Source organism: Echiichthys vipera (genome assembly GCF_963691815.1).
Source record: "Echiichthys vipera genome assembly, chromosome: 20".
NCBI classification, from domain to species: Eukaryota; Metazoa; Chordata; class Actinopteri; order Perciformes; family Trachinidae; genus Echiichthys; species Echiichthys vipera.
In genome coordinates, this window is record NC_139845.1 from 18,660,546 (window position 1) to 18,678,257 (window position 17,712).

Here is a 17,712-nt window from a genome sequence, read left to right on the forward strand (position 1 = left end):
AAAATATATATATAAAATGAGTAAGGGTAAAACAAAGTTGAAGTTGTACTGGGTATTTATTACAAACAAACAGTGTTCAAAAGGACAGGCAAAACGAAATGACCTAAAGGATGGGCTACATCCACAAAAGAAATCAACTGAAATAACTGGCTGTGTACTGTTCCCTGACAGTCCTGCATTGTGTCAGTCCCCTTCTAAATGTCAAAGACCTTTACTTCCTGAGGCAGGCAACTGTTATATCGCATGCCCTGCCTTGTGTTACCCTTAGGGAGTGCAGGCACTGGAAACAGGACTTTCAATTTGGGCCCATGTTCTAGCATGTGCCAAGTTATAGGCATGCTGTGCTGCTCTCTGTGGGTCGACAAAGGGAGTAAGCAAGAATGCCTCACAGACATAACCTTTGTCTCCCAGCAATACACCGGATATTTTTACCTGAGGGTATAAATATAATCATTTAAACCACATGAATAGCAGAGTTACACTTTTGATACACATGATGTTAACGGTCCTCATCAATAAAAGTTGTGAGGCCTTCCTTGTGATAATCACTGGACCGAAAGACTCGGGAGTCATGGGCCGAGCTGGGGGCACCTTGCCTCTATATTTGTGGTTACGTAGTCAGCCTGGCAGATAATCTGAAACAGAAGTAGGTTGTCTGTTAAGCATACGATCAGAACGAATGTATGTAGGTGACAGCATCCATAAGTCATTCTTACCTGAACATTGACGCTATGGAGGGATTTTCTATAAACAAGATCTGTTGATGGGTACGTGTGTGCAATATTGCAAACCAATGATGTTAGGGAAAGCTCTGGCTCAAGAAATGTGCTATCTGTCATTGTTATAACTGAGCACTTTTTGTTATATTTATACATACCACCTACCTTTAATGTAACAACTTCCTCTGTGGCCAGGGAAGGTGAGGAAGATATTTGAATCTGACCTTGATGCCGGCACACCATCCTGATGGTGGGGCAAATAGTGCCTTTATTTAAATGTTATTCATCTCCTATGGAGTATAAGAAGGTGTCACTTGCGAGGAAATGCAGTGTTAAGCAGATCGTTTGGGGTACAGTGAGGGCGTGGCTCCCAGCTGAATTGTTTGCTATCATTCATTTCTGCATCTTCTCTCCTTCTTTTATGCATTTTCCTCCTCCAGCCACTCCCCCAGACTGTGTTAGCAACAGCACATTCAATTCATAAAAACAATGGTGTGTGGCGGACCGATACCGCGGTAATGCAGTTCGACCTGTGAGGTTACAGAATATTTTACGACGGGTTCCGTCGCCTGCTCAGCCAATCAGAATCAAGGAACAACCCGTTTTATTAAATGAAATAAATGCACTTAGCCATTACAAACTGCATGTGGACTTTTATTCATTAAATCAATCAAAATCCTCAGCAAAGAAAAGAATGAGTAAACAAATAATAAGTCAGGAACTCTAGCACAGTAGCATGGAACAGCCTTCCATGGTGTCTATATGTTCAGTAACAACAAGAATGCAATCATTTTAGGGATGCTTGAAAATTTAATTATGGGCATCCATCCTTCGTATGTTGAATTTTGTTTTCTCATCACTATTCTATAAAGTTTAAAGAATAATCTCCAAAGGCAGGCATAATGTGTCTAATCAACAGTACCACAAATATTAAAAAAAACCTGATTTGCATATAAAAAAGGATAAGTTTTAGGGCCAACCGGTGGCTGAGTGGTAAAAGCAGTCACCCCACGTAAAGAGGCTGAAAAAAAACGTTCTGAAACATTATACAGTTGTCACTGAACTACAAGAAAAGCCAGTATGAAGTTAAATTATGGCTAGCTCCTCTTACGCAGACTTGATCATCATTCTGGTGGCCTTCATGGAGTAAGGAGCATGAGTTTTCCATGTCTGCCAGTGGAGGCCTGATGCCCAACCGATGTGGTTACCGGCAGGATGCCAGTCGCCGTTCAGACTGGCAGAGCCACAGCGGCTGTACCACCAACCTCCACCGGCTGAAGAGGTACATTCCATTTGAGCAATGTCACCAAAGAAGCACGGGGAGCAGCCGTCATTGTCATGGCCGACGGTGCTAAAGCCGTAGCCATTCTGGTCACCGATGGCATCACCTTTGGACAGAGATGGAAACAGTCTAAAGAATTTTGAAGCGTAGAATTGTTAGGGTGTCTTTAAAATGTTACTGATGCTGATCAGTGACCACTGGGACCACCAGTGGCAGTGTGTTATTTCAACATTCAAAGGTTATATTGTGTCCCTTTACAGCGTGCATGTGATGCATTTTATTATATGTAGACTAATTACAAATGAGATCATTCCTGCGAAAACTGCAAGCCTCTGGCTACTTTCCACATATACTGTATACCATAGTCCTATCAAGGCTGGTTTTGTAGCTGCTGGATGCTTTACACCCTAAAGCAGAAAGAGGGTGCTGTTGTTTCACAGAAAACAGAGCTTAGACAGTGTTTGTGTGTGAAAGTAGATGGTGGAGTAAGGGAAGATCACAGAAATTGGACATTTATTAGAATGACAATGTATAAAGAACTGTGGCAAGAAGACTATTCCAACCAACATAAATGAAAGCAAAATAACTGGCACCTTGTGCGTGTCTCAACAAAGCAAAAGGAAAAGAGGGGCCGTGAGAGAAACTAAAGAGCCTGCAGTACCTGCATCGCCTCTGTATTTCCCAACATGCAGTTTGAAGGCAGATTTTGCATTGCCCAGTCTGAAGTGTATGTACTCAGCAAAGGCAGTGCCATCTTCGTGGTCCCACAGGTCGACTCTCATTGTCCACTTCTTGGTCTTGTTCTTGGTCAGAGAGAAAACATTCTTCAGACCGAGCCAGTGGTCCTCTGAGAATGAGCAGAGCACAAGGAAGGATATAGGTTTTTGCTCAGGGTTGTCATTGCTGCACGATTTAGGTCGCCTGCAGGTAATCAGGCAAGAATTCAGGGACAGTTGAAAGATCAAACTTAGCTCACACAATGCCTTCCTCAGGTGAGCTTGACACCACAGTCTGATTTAGAAACATTTCTGTGTGGTAGAAAATGTGCATATTGCCCTCAGTGTAATCTAATTCAGTTTATAAGAGCTGGATTGTGTTGGTCTTGTGACAGGAAGGGCTTCTGCCAATGTCAATAAGGGAAAATAATGTATGTATTTTATTTTATTTAATCCCTGATCCTCCTTTAACAAAGACCTATCTGGGAAGGCGTGTCATCATGAGTTAGATTAAGCCACACTGCAAAACAAACACAACCTGTTCCAAATTATTTGCTTACGTGTCAAGTTTCCAAAACCCATTTTATATGGTGCCCATTTCCTGCTGAAGGAAACTGCTCCTCCACTGCGCCTCTGAAACACCGTCCAACCTCCATCTGATCGCATCTCACAGTACACCTGAGCAGGAAGTCAAGTAAACACATTAGAGAAACCAGCTACCAGGGTTTTCACACACTACCCGAAGGCTGAGACGTGTTCTACAAGGCTTTAGAAAAGACAACATTATATGTTAGATTAGGGTTTTTCAAAGTCTGAGACTGTGGGCTTCACTTTAGACAAAGCTTGGAACTACAGACGAGAAATTGATTAAAAAAGGTCTGTTCTGAGACATTTATTCATTTCTGACTGGGATAAGTGGGGGCAGCAGTAAACATCCATTATCAGTGACAATGGCCCCTTAAAGTTTTATTTTGATTGAATTAACTGCATTATAATTAAAACTTGAAAGAAAAATAATAAAAGTATCCGTAAAAAGTCTCCATTTTGAAAATAAATGTTTCAAAATTGTAGATGTAAATGTCAATGGCACGATAATACAAATGGGCATACCATGGTATACCCTTACCTAAAAGAAGTGTACGACAAGTTCATTTTATTACATAAACTTGAGTAAAGTCCAAGTATATTTCCTTAGGTAAACTTCATGTAGTAAGTATACTAATGTCAATGTACTAGTAGTAAACTTATAAGTGAACTGCTTTTCATACTGCTTCGATCAAATTGTCCAACAGTCTAGTTTACTAAAGTATACTTAGGTATAAAGTATAAGAGCAGTAAACTTTGAGTACACAACTATTTTATGTAGTCTGTGTATGTCTGCATCTATACCTTTTAAGGTATACCTTTTGTTTGCTAGCGTTATACTTCTAGCTCGTTTGTGAAAGTATTTGAATACTAAGTTAACTTAAGATAACTTAAGATAAGTAACTACGATCAATTCATTTAAGTACAACTCTAAGCTGTGTGTGTTGTCAGTATAAGGCAAGTATACTTAAGTACATACAAAGTCAACTAAAAGTAAACTCTCTTGTTTTTAGTTTAAAAGAAGTATAGTACTGTAATGGCGCACTTGAAAAAAAAAAGATTTTTGGTATCATGTCAGTTTTAAAGTCTTTTATTGTACCTTAAAAGGGGTTTTGACTTTGGGAGGCTGGATTATATAAACCCCACTGGATGCTTGTGGTGAGAGAGCCTTAATCTGAGTGCAGTCTGTTCCTGTGGTTAGCATGATGAGAGAAAAACACGACCAACAACATTAAATACCAATATATGGTGCCTTACATTAAATGAAAGTGTACTGTAATCAATAACAACATCCACTGTACCTTGAGAAGAAAGTGGTTTCTGCCGTTTCTAGTATCAGAAAGAATTTTAAAGTAAGACTTAAAAACACAGACATTCCAGGACTACAGATGCATTTGTTCTTGTCTGAAACACATTAAAGAGAATCGAGGGGCAAGACATTGGAAACAGGAGGAGAATATGTCCTTTTTATTACCTCAGGCCGTCCTGTGCAGCTCAAAAGACATGTGAAGAGGAGCACACAATACCCAACCAGACTCTTCATTTTGGCCTGAGTTTGAAAATCACATGTCATTCTTAATATATGTTATATTTAAAACATTTTATAGAGAAATGTATAAACAGCAGCAACAGTGTTACTTCAATGAATTCACTTTCTTCATTGACTCAAGAGTAAAATACTACCATTAATCACCAATAATAATATAACCATATATACACTTACCTGTTTTGGATGAACCTTGTTTGCCAGCTCAAATTCCACAACAGGAGTGGCAACTTCCCTCACAGGCTAAGCTACCACACCTCCTTCATGTTTACGATCAGGGCCGTCACTTCCTTTCATGCAGACTGAGCAGGAGCAAAGTCTGAACAACAGAACCAGTCTTCCCCCTATTTCTCACAAGTAGCTTGTTCTTTTTACAAAGTTTGCCACACAGCTTTCACAACTGTGACATTTAAACACTACAGTGCTAAAACACGCCCAGCGGTGTTCACAGGCTCACTGGCTTTCCCCATCTGGGTACACCTATGAAGGCAAACAACACACTAAGGCCGATTCAAACAAGAAGTCCCTGCTGCGCTTTGCCATGTACTCACTGTTTCCTCAAGCCTGTGAACCAGCATGGGATAGAAAACTGCTCCTTTATAGCCACTGACCAATAAAATGACCACCTCCTGATTGTTTTGGGGTTTTTTTGCCATGACTTGCAATTCATTTTTGACATTCATGATCCCTAGAGGAGGAATTCCTCTGACTTTGTTGACTCACAAAGTACGCACACACACACTGTCCATTCGTACTGTGCCCTTCACAGCTAAAGTCTAGTTTGTTCACTCAAGTGTCATCAGAAGAATGTAATTTTAGTGAAATGTATCGACCAGAGCATGTGAGCCGAGGAGTAGTTGTTGTGACACTTGAAATCAGTCAGAGAGGGGCAGTAGTGAGAGAACCTCTATAGAATGATTTCATCTTAAAGGTTCATAGTTATTGATTTAATTTGAATGGCCTGGATCATCTAGAACAGGGGAGTCAAAGTGATCCAGTAAAGGGCTGCTGTGGCTGCAGGTTTTCATTCCAACCAAGCAAGAACACACAGTTGATTTGTTGGATCAGGTGTGTTCCTGCTTGGTTGGAATGAAAACCTGCAGCCACAGCGGCCCTTTACTGGAGTAGTTTGACACCTCTGATTTAGAACCATAAACAAACAAATCCAAGTCACAGATTCTTGTGTACTACATATAGCCCCTGTCCCAGAAAGAAAGTGGAAAACATTAGAAGTCTTTCTCTTTTCTTTTATCAAATGACGGTTATCGTAATGTTTGATTTCGGGTGGTGCTGAGCTGAGGTTAAGTAGAGTGGCTTTGAGCAAGGGAGTGGGGGGATGGAAAGCTCTGATGAATATCTAAATTAAAAAAAAATCAAAAAAAAAATGCAATTTCCAACCTAGGGATCAATAAAGTATTTCTATTCTATTCTATTCCAATATATGTTCTATTCTATTCTATTGTGCTGGTTTTTACCAGAGTCAAAACACAACAAGTGCAAATTGTCCCCCTTTTTTATTTTATACATTATAACATTCATTATTTGAATGAATGATTGATCACAGGGGGCTGGAGCCGATCCCAGCTGACATCTGGCGTGAGGCGGGGTACACCCTATACAGGACGCCAGTCTATCGCAGGGCACATAGAGACGAACAGAGACAGACAACCATTCACACCTACGGGCAATTTTAGAGTCATCAATGAACCTAACACATGCATGTTTTTGGACTGTGGGAGGAAGCAGGAGAACCCGGAGAAAACCCATGTAGACACGGGGAGAACATGCAAACTTCACATAGAAGGGCGCCAGCCGGGATTCGAACCAGGAATCCTCTCGCTGTGAGGCGACAGTATAACCACCACATCACAGCAGATATTCTATTAAATTAAAAAAAAATCAGAATAAATCAGGTGTTAATAACTTGTTCTCTAATTTCGATCTCCAGTGTAAATGCTGCTGTTGTGCAGTAGCCCCCATGACTCCACAGTCACAGACTATCTTAACCAAATTCCAGCCTTGTTCATGAAAGCCACTTTAATTTTCGATCTTAACTAGTCTGAATTAAGGATGAATCCTGGCTTTGTGAAATCAAACCAGCTAATCTGGTTCAGCACTTTTGTGCAGTTTGATCAGATTTTATTGACAGCGCATGATTGATGATTCAAACTTGCACTGCAATTCATGGCATCACTTTATCAAATCAGTGAGAAGCACAAACACATGTCCAGATATGCTCATTAAAGAAAAAACACCATTCCAAGTTTGGCCAAAATAGCTATTTTTCATGTAGGACCCTATAGTTTATAGTAATAAACTAATGTTTCCAGGGCCTTTAAGATACTGAGCTAATGCCTAATATGTATAGATTTAAAACAGACATCATAATTAATTAACATAGTTTGTGATACCCAACACATGATCTTGTGTTTCAAACTGGAAAACTTAACGAAATACTAACAACCGTTCTATATATTCTGTAGCTTTAAGAAACTAATGGTAATGATTTTGTCCCTATTTGTGATTATTGACCTTATATACATACATCCACTATCTGTAAATAATTGATGCCAGTGTGTTCCTGGTGTTTCAGACCCAGACAGGTCACTGTGTGACTGGTCATCTGAGCCATCATACTTCATCAGCAAGTTCATTAACTACTTAGGGGTGACCACTGTGAAATTCAGCTTAAGGAAAACAGTCAGACAGGTTTAAAAAGTGCAATAAAAGTATCAGAATCACACAAACATTGATCCATGACCAAGCTGATGAACCTGGAACACATTGGGTTGCATAACATCCTCCTTTGAGAAAGAAGGAAAGAAAGTCTGAGGTGGAAGTGGAGAACTGCAGCAGCATTACCGACATCCCTCTTCTAGCTTGCTCTGAAAACTGAGGCCACTGGGGTCCACCAGTGGAAACAGACCTCTTTCCTTAACCTGTCTGGGAGGCTCTACGAGGATCAGGTGATACGAATCCTCTGTGCCCAAGCTGGGGGTTTTCTGTCGTAGGCAAGTTCCCTCCCTTTCTGTTCTTTTTCACCACATGCATTAGGTCCATCCAAAGGCGCCAGCCCAGAAGCATCAGAATATGGTTTCTCCAGAATTTTGAGGACCGTGTTGACCTGCAGGACATCATTAAAAAACAGTATAACAAAAAAACATTGCTCTTCATAATCTCCATTGAGACAACCCAGTCCATTAAAGCAGCTGTTGGTCTTTGAGCAACACAGTTTACTAATGTCTCCATGCTACATAAGGCCAAGCTTCCAGCACTGTTTATACTCTGCATCAGTGCACTACTGTATCACTCTTTACAATAGTCTCTTACAGACCTATAATGGTCATCATTTCTATCTGCAAATAGTCAGATGTTTATGTTTTCTATACCAAGGCACATTTTTTGGTACAACTGACAAAGGCAGGGACCAGAAACAGTCGTTTTTTTTGTTTTTTCAATTTTGACAACAAATATACCACCCAATGTTTCCATTTTATTGGTGGGTGGGTCTTCAGTTCCCCCTTGCTTCTGATTGGCTATGTTTGTCCTGTACCCGTCAAAATACTACCTCTGCCTTCAGACAATTTCAACACTAATATAGATAGATAGATAGATAGATAGATAGATAGATAGATAGATAGATAGACCACTGACCAAACTTGTACAACTGTCAGCCATGATGCAGTTTATCATATTTAATAATAATTTATTATTTTGCTGTTATCGAGAGGTGCCACAAAACTATTTTATGATGTACAATGACAATGTTTCTCATATCAGATGAGCTCTGTCTTTCATTTAATTTAGTTCATCTGTATTGTTGTGTCTTTAATACTGATTTGAAGTCATCTATATTGTCTGTTGTGCCAGTCTTGTCTAAGGATGCTGATATGTGTTTCATGTTACTGACACTGTTGAATTGAGCTACTCATCATGCTGTACTGACAGAACCATTGTTAAAAGATGAAACACTTTTTAAATTTTCTTCAGGATGTCCAGTGGACAGTAAAGTCTGTTTTCAATTGGAACACTAGCATCAATAGAACCAAAAGTAGTTACAAAAGACCACCAGCAAGTGTCAGTGTCAACCTGACCAATGCATACCCTATATGGTAGTGATAAACTGATAATAACCATTCAATAGTCTGAACGGGCCAAAAAGATGGCCTAAGTTTATGTATATTTAACTCTGAGCTGGGTCAATATGCACATCCCATGCCATGTCAAAATCAATCAACCATTTAGTATTAATGACCACACATTGGAAGTCGGTGGAATTTGCTGTCAGTAAAGCATGATGAGTAGCTCAATTCAACAGTGTCAGTAACATCCAACGCATATCAACAGACAATATTGATGACTTCAAATCAGTATTACATACACCACAATACAGATGAACTAAATTAAATGAAAGACAGAGCGTTCATCTGATATGAGAAACATTGTCATTGTAGGTCATAATATATTTAGTGGCACCTCTCGATAACAGCAAAATAATAAATTATTATTTAATATGATAAACAGCATCATGGCTGACAGTTGCACAAGTATGGTCAGTGGTCTATCGATCTATCTGCCCGGCTTTAATGGATCAAGATGTCCCAATTGGGATTTTGACAAAGAAAGAAAAAAAAACAATTTCAGTTTTTCTTACCTCAGAGAAGTCTCCCTTTTCTGCAGCCTGAATTGCATTCTGGGCAATGTAGTTGCGTAGGATGACGTGGGGGTTGGTGCTGTTCATCACACTGAGCCTCTCCTTTTTAATTAGCGACAAGTCCCTTGTGCCATCACACTCCCTGGCCAAACGCCTCCTGGTATTTCAGAGCAAAAATAAATGGTTTGAAAGGAAAGGAAATTTGTTTATTTATCCCATATGGAAATATAATATTTAAACCTTTCCAACGTTGTAAATATAAACATTCTAAATGTGTTCAAGTTTGATTCCTGTTGCAGTGAATGTGAATGACATCAGCCAACAGGAGGTTAACAAGGACCAAGCCTATTGCCTAGCAATGGAATTCCGTATGTATGCTGGAATCACATATATGACATAATGGAATGCCATACATATGCATTTTCAAAATTGGAACAAGAACAAAGATTCCCAACTAGATGAGTTTGGAATCTTTGTCTGCAACGTTCTAAACCTGCCACGAGGCGAGATGGTGTATCTTCTCCATAGCCACACCAAACGCGATAGACGCAAATTGAGCAACAACTCTACATTGAAATTCAATGTAAATGGCGCGATGACACTCCAGTCAGACGAGGCCGCGCAATGAGACGTGTTGCGAATGCAGCGTCTAGAGCATCTGAAGCATCTGGGCGATGCGAATAAAGTTTTAATTAAATTACATTTTTGTCCCGATCAAATAAGTAAGTCCAATTTCACGCTGGGTTTCCACTAACTCTTACAGGGTAATATTCTCTTTAGCGGCTAAACAATGTGCTAAGTTCACAAGCAATTTGCTAACTTTCCTGCTGTTTGGTGATGAACAGGCAGAGTGCAAGTGGGTTGATCAAAGCTTTTTTTGGCTGAAAACAGCTGCCTTGTTGTGGGTGGTAAGACCAAAAGACTGAGCTGAAAGACACTAAGGTCACACTCACACTTTCCATCCGTACCGTACCCCAAGACGTTCCACGGGTAAAGTCTAGTTCGCTTGACCAGTGTGAGTGCAGTGGCCGTCCACGGCCCGTTTGGGAGAGGTGGGCTTTTGTAAAGCACGTTTGCACATGTACGAGCAGGAGCATGCGCACCTGTACGCACACGAGGCCTGCGGCAATTCTGATGTCATTTTATGTGCGCCTGTTCGGACAAGGGACAAGTACCCTAAAGCACGGGGCACGGTAAGTGTGAGTGCGCCCTATAATACTGTAGATCTGTGTGGAACTTTGGAGTCCTTTTTACTTACCTGTATCGGCTAACCCAGTGAATCCAGTCGTCCCGCTGCTTTATCATAAGCTCATCCTGATCCGTCTCAAGCAGCTCCTTTAGCCGCCCCATCCGTTCCAGTTGCTGGGACACAGCTGGTCCGTCTGCCACTATTCCAAACATTACTGGATTGGTATGTGCCATGGACAGAATCATCGCCAATTCACTAGAAATGGAGAAAAGGATAGAGGTAAGTGATGTTCTCTAGTTCTAGATGATGGTCCATGTTTGCCTGCTACTGTCTAAACATAAATCCTAAAAACAAACATTTCACTTACATATTGTCTTGGTAAGTTTTTCCCCAAAATGCTAGCATATACAGTAAAAGGAAAAACAGATTAGAAAATGGGACAGATTTAGGATTAAATCATTAGGAGTATATGGTGGGGCAGCTAGATGCTTTATGTTCTTGTTATTTATTAGCTGCTCTGTGAAGATATACATGTTAATCAAACCACCATACACTCCCTCACCGGTCCTCTACAGTTGGCTTATTAGCCACCTTTAGCTCTTCAATAGAGGCACACTGCTCTAGGATGAGGTCCACTACTGGCCCCACTATGGTCCTCTCACTGTCGCCCTCCTCAGGCCAGGGGACACGGCTTAGCAGGCGGAAGATGTTGGTGAAATCTGCACCTGGAAACACATAATAGTAAATAGTAATATAATAATAAAAATACTATTGTTTAGATAATAGTATCATGTCAGGATTACAAAAGCATAACTAACACATTTTCATAGATTTTAGTTCAACACAGTACCAAATGTCAAAAGTAATCTTTCTATCTTTGTACCAGTGTTTTGCATGAGATGCAGCAGATCTGATATGAGCTCGCTGTCCTCTGCCACTTCTTTTATCACAAGGCCCAGCTTTTTCCTCATGATACTCAGATAGAAGGCTTCATATGTGGGCATGAATTCATTCAGGACAGCCCCTGCCTCAGCTGCCTCCAGCTCAGAGCCCAATGTTTCTGCCAGGCGAGCCACATTCCAGCGGCAAACAGATGGCTGGGCTTGATATGAGTAGCGCCCTCTTTTGTCCGAGGTGTTGCAAATGAAATCTGGATCAAATCTGACATACAAGTGGGTGAGGTTTCATATAGAATATGATACACGATGGCATAAATTACTGTTATAATTTAAAGTCTTATCTTGTCAAAACAGATTCTTACCTCTAGAAACATTTTACATTTTACTGAGGCATAACTGAAAATATTATTTTTGAGTTTTTGAGGAAAGCAGATGATCCAGTAATTCATATTGGGAGTAATCTAACTGGTAAATACAAAAGCAAAGAAGATACTTAAATAACTAAGTGCACTTGCACTCTTAGCCTACCTGTCCATGAAACCAAAGGGTCCATAATCCAAAGTAAGACCCAAGATGCTCATGTTGTCTGTATTAAGGACGCCATGGCAAAACCCAACGCACTGCCACTGTGCCACTAGCTTAGCAGTCCGTGTCATCACCTTAGGAGAAATGGTTCAGATCTGATTATGAAAATGCAAAAACACCAGCATGAAATGAACCGACCTAAAGGGAGACTGAGAGAGCATTCACACCAGCCTTATTTAGTTTGGTTTAATCGAAATTGAGTGTACTCACTCATTTGCTACAGTTCGCAACGATCGTACTCTGGTGCGCACCAGAAGTGGACCAAATAAGTGGGCCAAAGTGCAGCTAGATTTTGGTTCACTTTAACACATCATCAACGGATTCGGACCAGACCAGTGAATAGATGTGAAAGTTAAACCAGACCAGCTGCAAAAAAAAACTAAAAACTTTTCACTTTCGCATCTGGTGCACACCAGGGAAGTGGACTAGAAAATCAGGTGTGAAAATGCCTTTAATCCCTATTTTGACGGGATTAGTTTAAAGTGGAGACGTGAGGTAAAATTAGTGCCTCCATGTTCAAAAATATGTGGAAACTATGTATTGATGGGATATGACGGAATATCAACATATGTTTTACAGAGAATCGTTTTACCCGGGATATTGTTTACGGACCATTTCACAGAAGGTAAAAATTGTCGTATTTTTACAGACATTCTCCAGAATAATCCTGACATGGCATATCGAACAGGACTAAAATCTCTGGTAATGACCTTACTCCATGTCCCCACATTAAACAAATCTTGTCCGCAAAGAGCTAAAGCAGTGTTTATTATCACTGAGCTTCTATGTTTGAGATTCTGTCAACAGAGCCCTCAGTCTTCACCTCTCTGAAAAAAGCCATATTCCGGTCTTTCCGGTTGCTATGAGTTTGTTGGATGCGAGGATAAAAAGTCTCGATGACATAATCCAGCAGCTGAGCTCGAATGTCATGCCGCCCTGCACTGGAACCCTGCAGGCCTGAGAAATCATCCCGGCCCAAAAAGATCTCAAAGGATCCAAATCTAAGACAAAGAGAGAGACATAATAAAACGTTCATATGTATCCATGGAGAGCACTATAGCCAAAGCTTTCTATGTCTGAAAATGCTTGAAATATTTCCAACCTGATAAAGGAAGGGGCGAGACGCAGGACGACTGAGCAGCGCTCAGGGACGCGCCTGCCACTGTTGAGTGGATCTCTGCTGACATAGAGGTCAGAGGTCACGAGGGAGGCTGCACGGGTGCTGGGTATACCCAGGGCAGCCATGGCCTCGCTGCACAGGAATTCTCTGATGCTGGAGCGAAGCACCTTCCTGCCATCTCCATCTCTACGAAAATGTGTGATTTGATTAATATTAGACCCCAATTATCAGTGAGTATTAAATTTGTGTCATCCAGGGAGATTATTCAGTTATTCCGATTATTCCACTGTCTCAAAAGTTCTGGAAAAAAAATCCCAATTTTCTACCCCTAGGGGAACCCGGAATTCATTAAAAATACTGTTTTACAACGCTACAAGCCTTAGCAGACGTTTTTTTAGGGACTGTTATGCTACTGCAGAGGTTTGGTGCTATTTTGAGCAGTATTAGTGGTTAAAAAGAGATGTTTTCAGGGCTGTACGTTAGCTTTTTCAGCACATAGCACTATGCTACAGAGGCAGACAGTGTTTTAACACAGGACCAGAGAGTAGTAGCACACAATAAGAATGCCTGTCACCTCAACAGAGGACAATTAATACAGCTCATCACTTCAAGTGTAATTCAAATAGACATAATGTAATACAACTATAATAACTCAAAATGTCATGACATATGGACACATAAAAAACACTGCTAGTCTAAAGACTGTCTGCTGGCCACTGCTTTATAAATCCCTTTGGGAAGTGGCCACCCATTTTCTGCAACCTTGGTCAAAGTCTTCCATTGGACAGCCCTCTGTGCTGATGCCATCAGGCTTTTTTTTTGTTGCTAAATCTGCCCATAGCACCCTTGCTACAGGGTAGATTTGTTCTTCGTACAGGCATGTTTTGACGTAGCATGTGAAAAGCACTCTTCTGGATTCTTCTGTTTACAGGTGATCAAAAAAATTCGATGTATATTTGCAGAAAAAGACAGTGGGGTCCATTTTCGCCGGTGTTACACTTTAAGGCTAATGTTAGTTTTGACTGTTACCCTGTTTTCTTGCAACATTAAATTTAACTTAACATAGCCACAATAATTTGAATCTTGCAGGCTGACTTGAAAGTAATAAATTAATTATTCATTTGAGCTAAAACGTTTTATTTGCCAACTAACATAAGTATGTTTGCAAGAATCACTTGAGGTAGGTTTAGGAGTCCCAAAGCTCTGTGCATATAGACAAACATCTGCAGAATACACAAAAACAGCATTGCAACCTCTTTATACTATATGTGTTTCACAGAATAAATCAGCTTTAGAAACTGGTTTGACTCAGCAGCACACGTTTGTTGAGCAATGGGGAAGGCATTTAATGTGTGCCAAGCAGTTAAGCTCTTAAGCAGGGCTGATGCATTCACATGCCTCTATGTGAGCAAGGCTTATGAAGACTGTATCACCTGCTGAAATGATCGTATTGTCACTTGGTCACAGGAAATATCATCCATAATTCGACAGACCTAACTGCTCCAAACATGATGTATTAAAAAGACATGGAAAATGTGTAAGTGCTGAATTATCAGCTTGCAGCAAAAACGTAGCTACCTGGAGTAAGGTGTGACTCCTGCGCCTTTCACCTGAATCTCCCATCGCCCATGGGTACCTGACTCTACCTCCCCCAGGTACATCACCGCTCCATCCCCTAGTTGTCCCGCAAACAGCCCGAACTGGTGCCCGCAGTAACAGTGTGCAGCCGGCTCGGACCCCGGCATCAGCCTGGAGCCGCTGAAATACTCCGGGCCCCGGGGATTACTCAACACATCTTGCACACTCAGATTGAGCAGAGCCAGCGCCGACTGGGACAGGGCCACGAAGGTTGGACGTACAAGGGGCTGAAGAGTCCAAATTCTGGAGAAACATGCCGCTGGGACAGTCCGGGACCCGGTTTCAGCCGAGTCATCCACCGGCAGCTTTTTCAGAGCTGTGTTGTTGAAAGGTAAGCGCTCCAGAGCTGTGGACACGCACTGTGAGGACTCCATGAAGACTGAAGTTTAGAGTTTAATAGGAGTCAGTCAGTGATAATCCGTGCTGTGTGCAGCACTTAGTAGGCACTTTTTAATAGGATCAGACAGCATTCAAGAGCATGAAGCAGGCCACAAGTAAGCCTAAAATACACTATATGAAACAGAATAATAAATCATGGACTTGTAAATGGACTTGTACTTATATTGCGCCTTTCTAGTCTTCTGACTACTCAAGGCGCTTTCACACTACTTGACACATTCACCCATTCACACAGACATTGACACAGTTGGCAGTGGACATCTACATACCATCTAACCTAATTTAACCATTCACAACACATTCACACACCCATGCGCAGCACGGAGAGCAATTCGGGGTTCAGTGTCTTGCCCAAGGACACTTCAACATGTGAAACAGGGGAGGTGGGGAACGAACCACAGACCTCTTGAATGGAGGACAACCCACTCCTTCACTGAGCCACATTCGCACATCATCCATAAAGGAAAACCCAAAGTCATCAAAATAGTGTGAACCAGAAAAAAACCCATGGTAAATCACTGACGCAGTACGAGCGGGAAAAAGGAAAGGTGTTACAGCCCTACTTTCTTCCACACCAACTGGTTACCCTGTGTTTATTTTGTTCACAAGGGGCCGCCTTCCTTAGGTTCAGAGGCCTCGCTGCACAGGAATTCTCTGATGATGGAGCGAAGCACCTTCCTGCCATCTCCATCCCTACGAAAATGTGTGATTTGATTAATATTCAACCCCCATTATCAGTGAGTATTAAATTTGTGTCATCCAGGGAGATTATTCAGTTATTCCGATTATTCCACTGTCTCAAAAGTTCTGGAAAAAAATCCCAATTTTCTACCCCTGTAGGGGAACCCGGAGTTCATTAAAAATACTGTTTTACAACGCTACAAGCCTTAGCAGACGTTTCTTTAGGGACTGTTATGCTACTGCAGAGGTTTGGTGCTATTTTGAGCAGTATTAGTGGTTAAAAAGAGATGTTTTCAGGGCTGTACGTTAGCTTTTTCAGCACATAGCACTATGCTACAGAGGCAGACAGTGTTTTTAGCATAGGACCAGAGAGTGGTAGCACACAATAAGAATGCCTGTCAGCTCAACAGAGGACAATTAATACAGCTCATCACTTCAGCAAGTGTAATTCAAATAGACATCATGTTATTACAGCTATAATAACTCAAAATGTTTTGAGATACAGAAGAAGCATCTTTATTACACTTTAAACAACTTATTTTTACACAACAGGCGTGACATATTTACACATAAAACACTGCCAGTCTAAAGATTGTCTGCTGGCCACTGCTTTATAAATCCCACCCTTAATTTCAGAGGCCAGAGTGAAACATATCACCGAAGTTGGGCAAACTCAAAAAATAATTGAAATAACCTTCGACTTTGCTGTAATTTAGTTTGTTTTCAGAGCATGCTTTGGATAGAATCAAACACCAGGCTGTCGGCATTGCTTTTCTTGGTTTTGTTTTGTCTTTCTGTGTATCCATTGTTTTGTAATAAAACTCCTTTGGATACAATACAATATTACAATATATTAAAAATGAATCAAAATAAAACGGTCTGTTTTAAATGACTCATTTCACTTCAGGTACATTCTCGATGACTTCAAGTATCTCTGAAAGGTACAGAATTCTTCACAGAGGAACCTTTTAACCCGTATGCCCTCCTCGGCTAAAAAAAGACCATTTTTCTCAAGTTTTGTTTTGATTTTGTGATCATTTTGGCAGCTTGTGGCAGAAATTTAGGCAAGTCCTCTTCTTAATATGTGAGATATTTTTTTTGGGCAGTTTTCAGTCTTTATTATGTAGGACAGACAGGGGTGAGAGAGAGAGAGGGGGCAGACATCAGGGGGAGACAGCAAAGGGCCGCATTGGAGTCGAACTTCTTTTTCTCTGACATATTTTTATACTCTAGTGATGCATTTTGCATCTTCTGGACACCTTTGTGGCTGGAAACCTCCACGCACCAAACACTGCTATAAAATCCTCATACACCAATATTTCTCTCAGATTTCTTTTCTTTTTTTTATCTTATAAACAACTACAAACCTGCTCAAAACGTCAATCATTTTCAGGACTTCAACCCTTTTGACAATTGAAATATTTTAAGTTTTAATTATTTATTTTTTAAAAAACATTAAAAAAGTAATTCTATTATGATTATTTTCTATATAACAAATAGAAGGGACATTAGACTTTGTTGGTGATCTTGGCTATGTCAAAGATTGGCAAAAAACCCTGATTTGACTGCATAAGTGTTTTTTATGCACAACATTTTTGAATCTCACTGCCATGCCATTTGTGGATCTCGATGGTTATTATTATCATTATTATAAAATGACTAATTATATCATGAGAAAAGCCAGAGAAGCGATGAACAA

The 17,712-nt window shown here is 40.7% G+C and overlaps 2 protein-coding genes across 2 annotated transcripts; both read right to left on the bottom strand.

Moving 5' to 3' along the window:
* Nucleotides 1-1,358: 1,358 nt before the first annotated feature.
* On the bottom strand, nucleotides 1,359-5,091 carry LOC310962751 (microfibril-associated glycoprotein 4-like). The gene is made up of 7 exons (XM_083935308.1): nucleotides 5,026-5,091; nucleotides 4,777-4,851; nucleotides 4,604-4,631; nucleotides 4,402-4,493; nucleotides 3,278-3,395; nucleotides 2,663-2,848; nucleotides 1,359-2,107 (listed from the first exon to the last, which is right to left on the bottom strand). Exons 2-7 carry the CDS (start codon nucleotides 4,843-4,845, stop codon nucleotides 1,827-1,829), a joined length of 774 nt encoding a protein of 257 aa, XP_083791434.1. The 5' UTR covers nucleotides 4,846-4,851; nucleotides 5,026-5,091; the 3' UTR covers nucleotides 1,359-1,826.
* A 2,719-nt stretch (nucleotides 5,092-7,810) lies between these two features.
* selenoo2 (selenoprotein O2) lies at nucleotides 7,811-15,307 on the bottom strand (the record flags this gene model as incomplete). The annotated part of the gene is made up of 9 exons (XM_083934937.1): nucleotides 7,811-7,972; nucleotides 9,503-9,659; nucleotides 10,761-10,946; nucleotides 11,254-11,416; nucleotides 11,575-11,852; nucleotides 12,119-12,249; nucleotides 12,999-13,176; nucleotides 13,278-13,481; nucleotides 14,874-15,307. The coding sequence occupies 9 exons, from the start codon at nucleotides 15,305-15,307 to the stop codon at nucleotides 7,811-7,813; spliced, it is 1,893 nt and encodes a 630-aa protein (XP_083791063.1).
* Nucleotides 15,308-17,712: the final 2,405 nt, after the last annotated feature.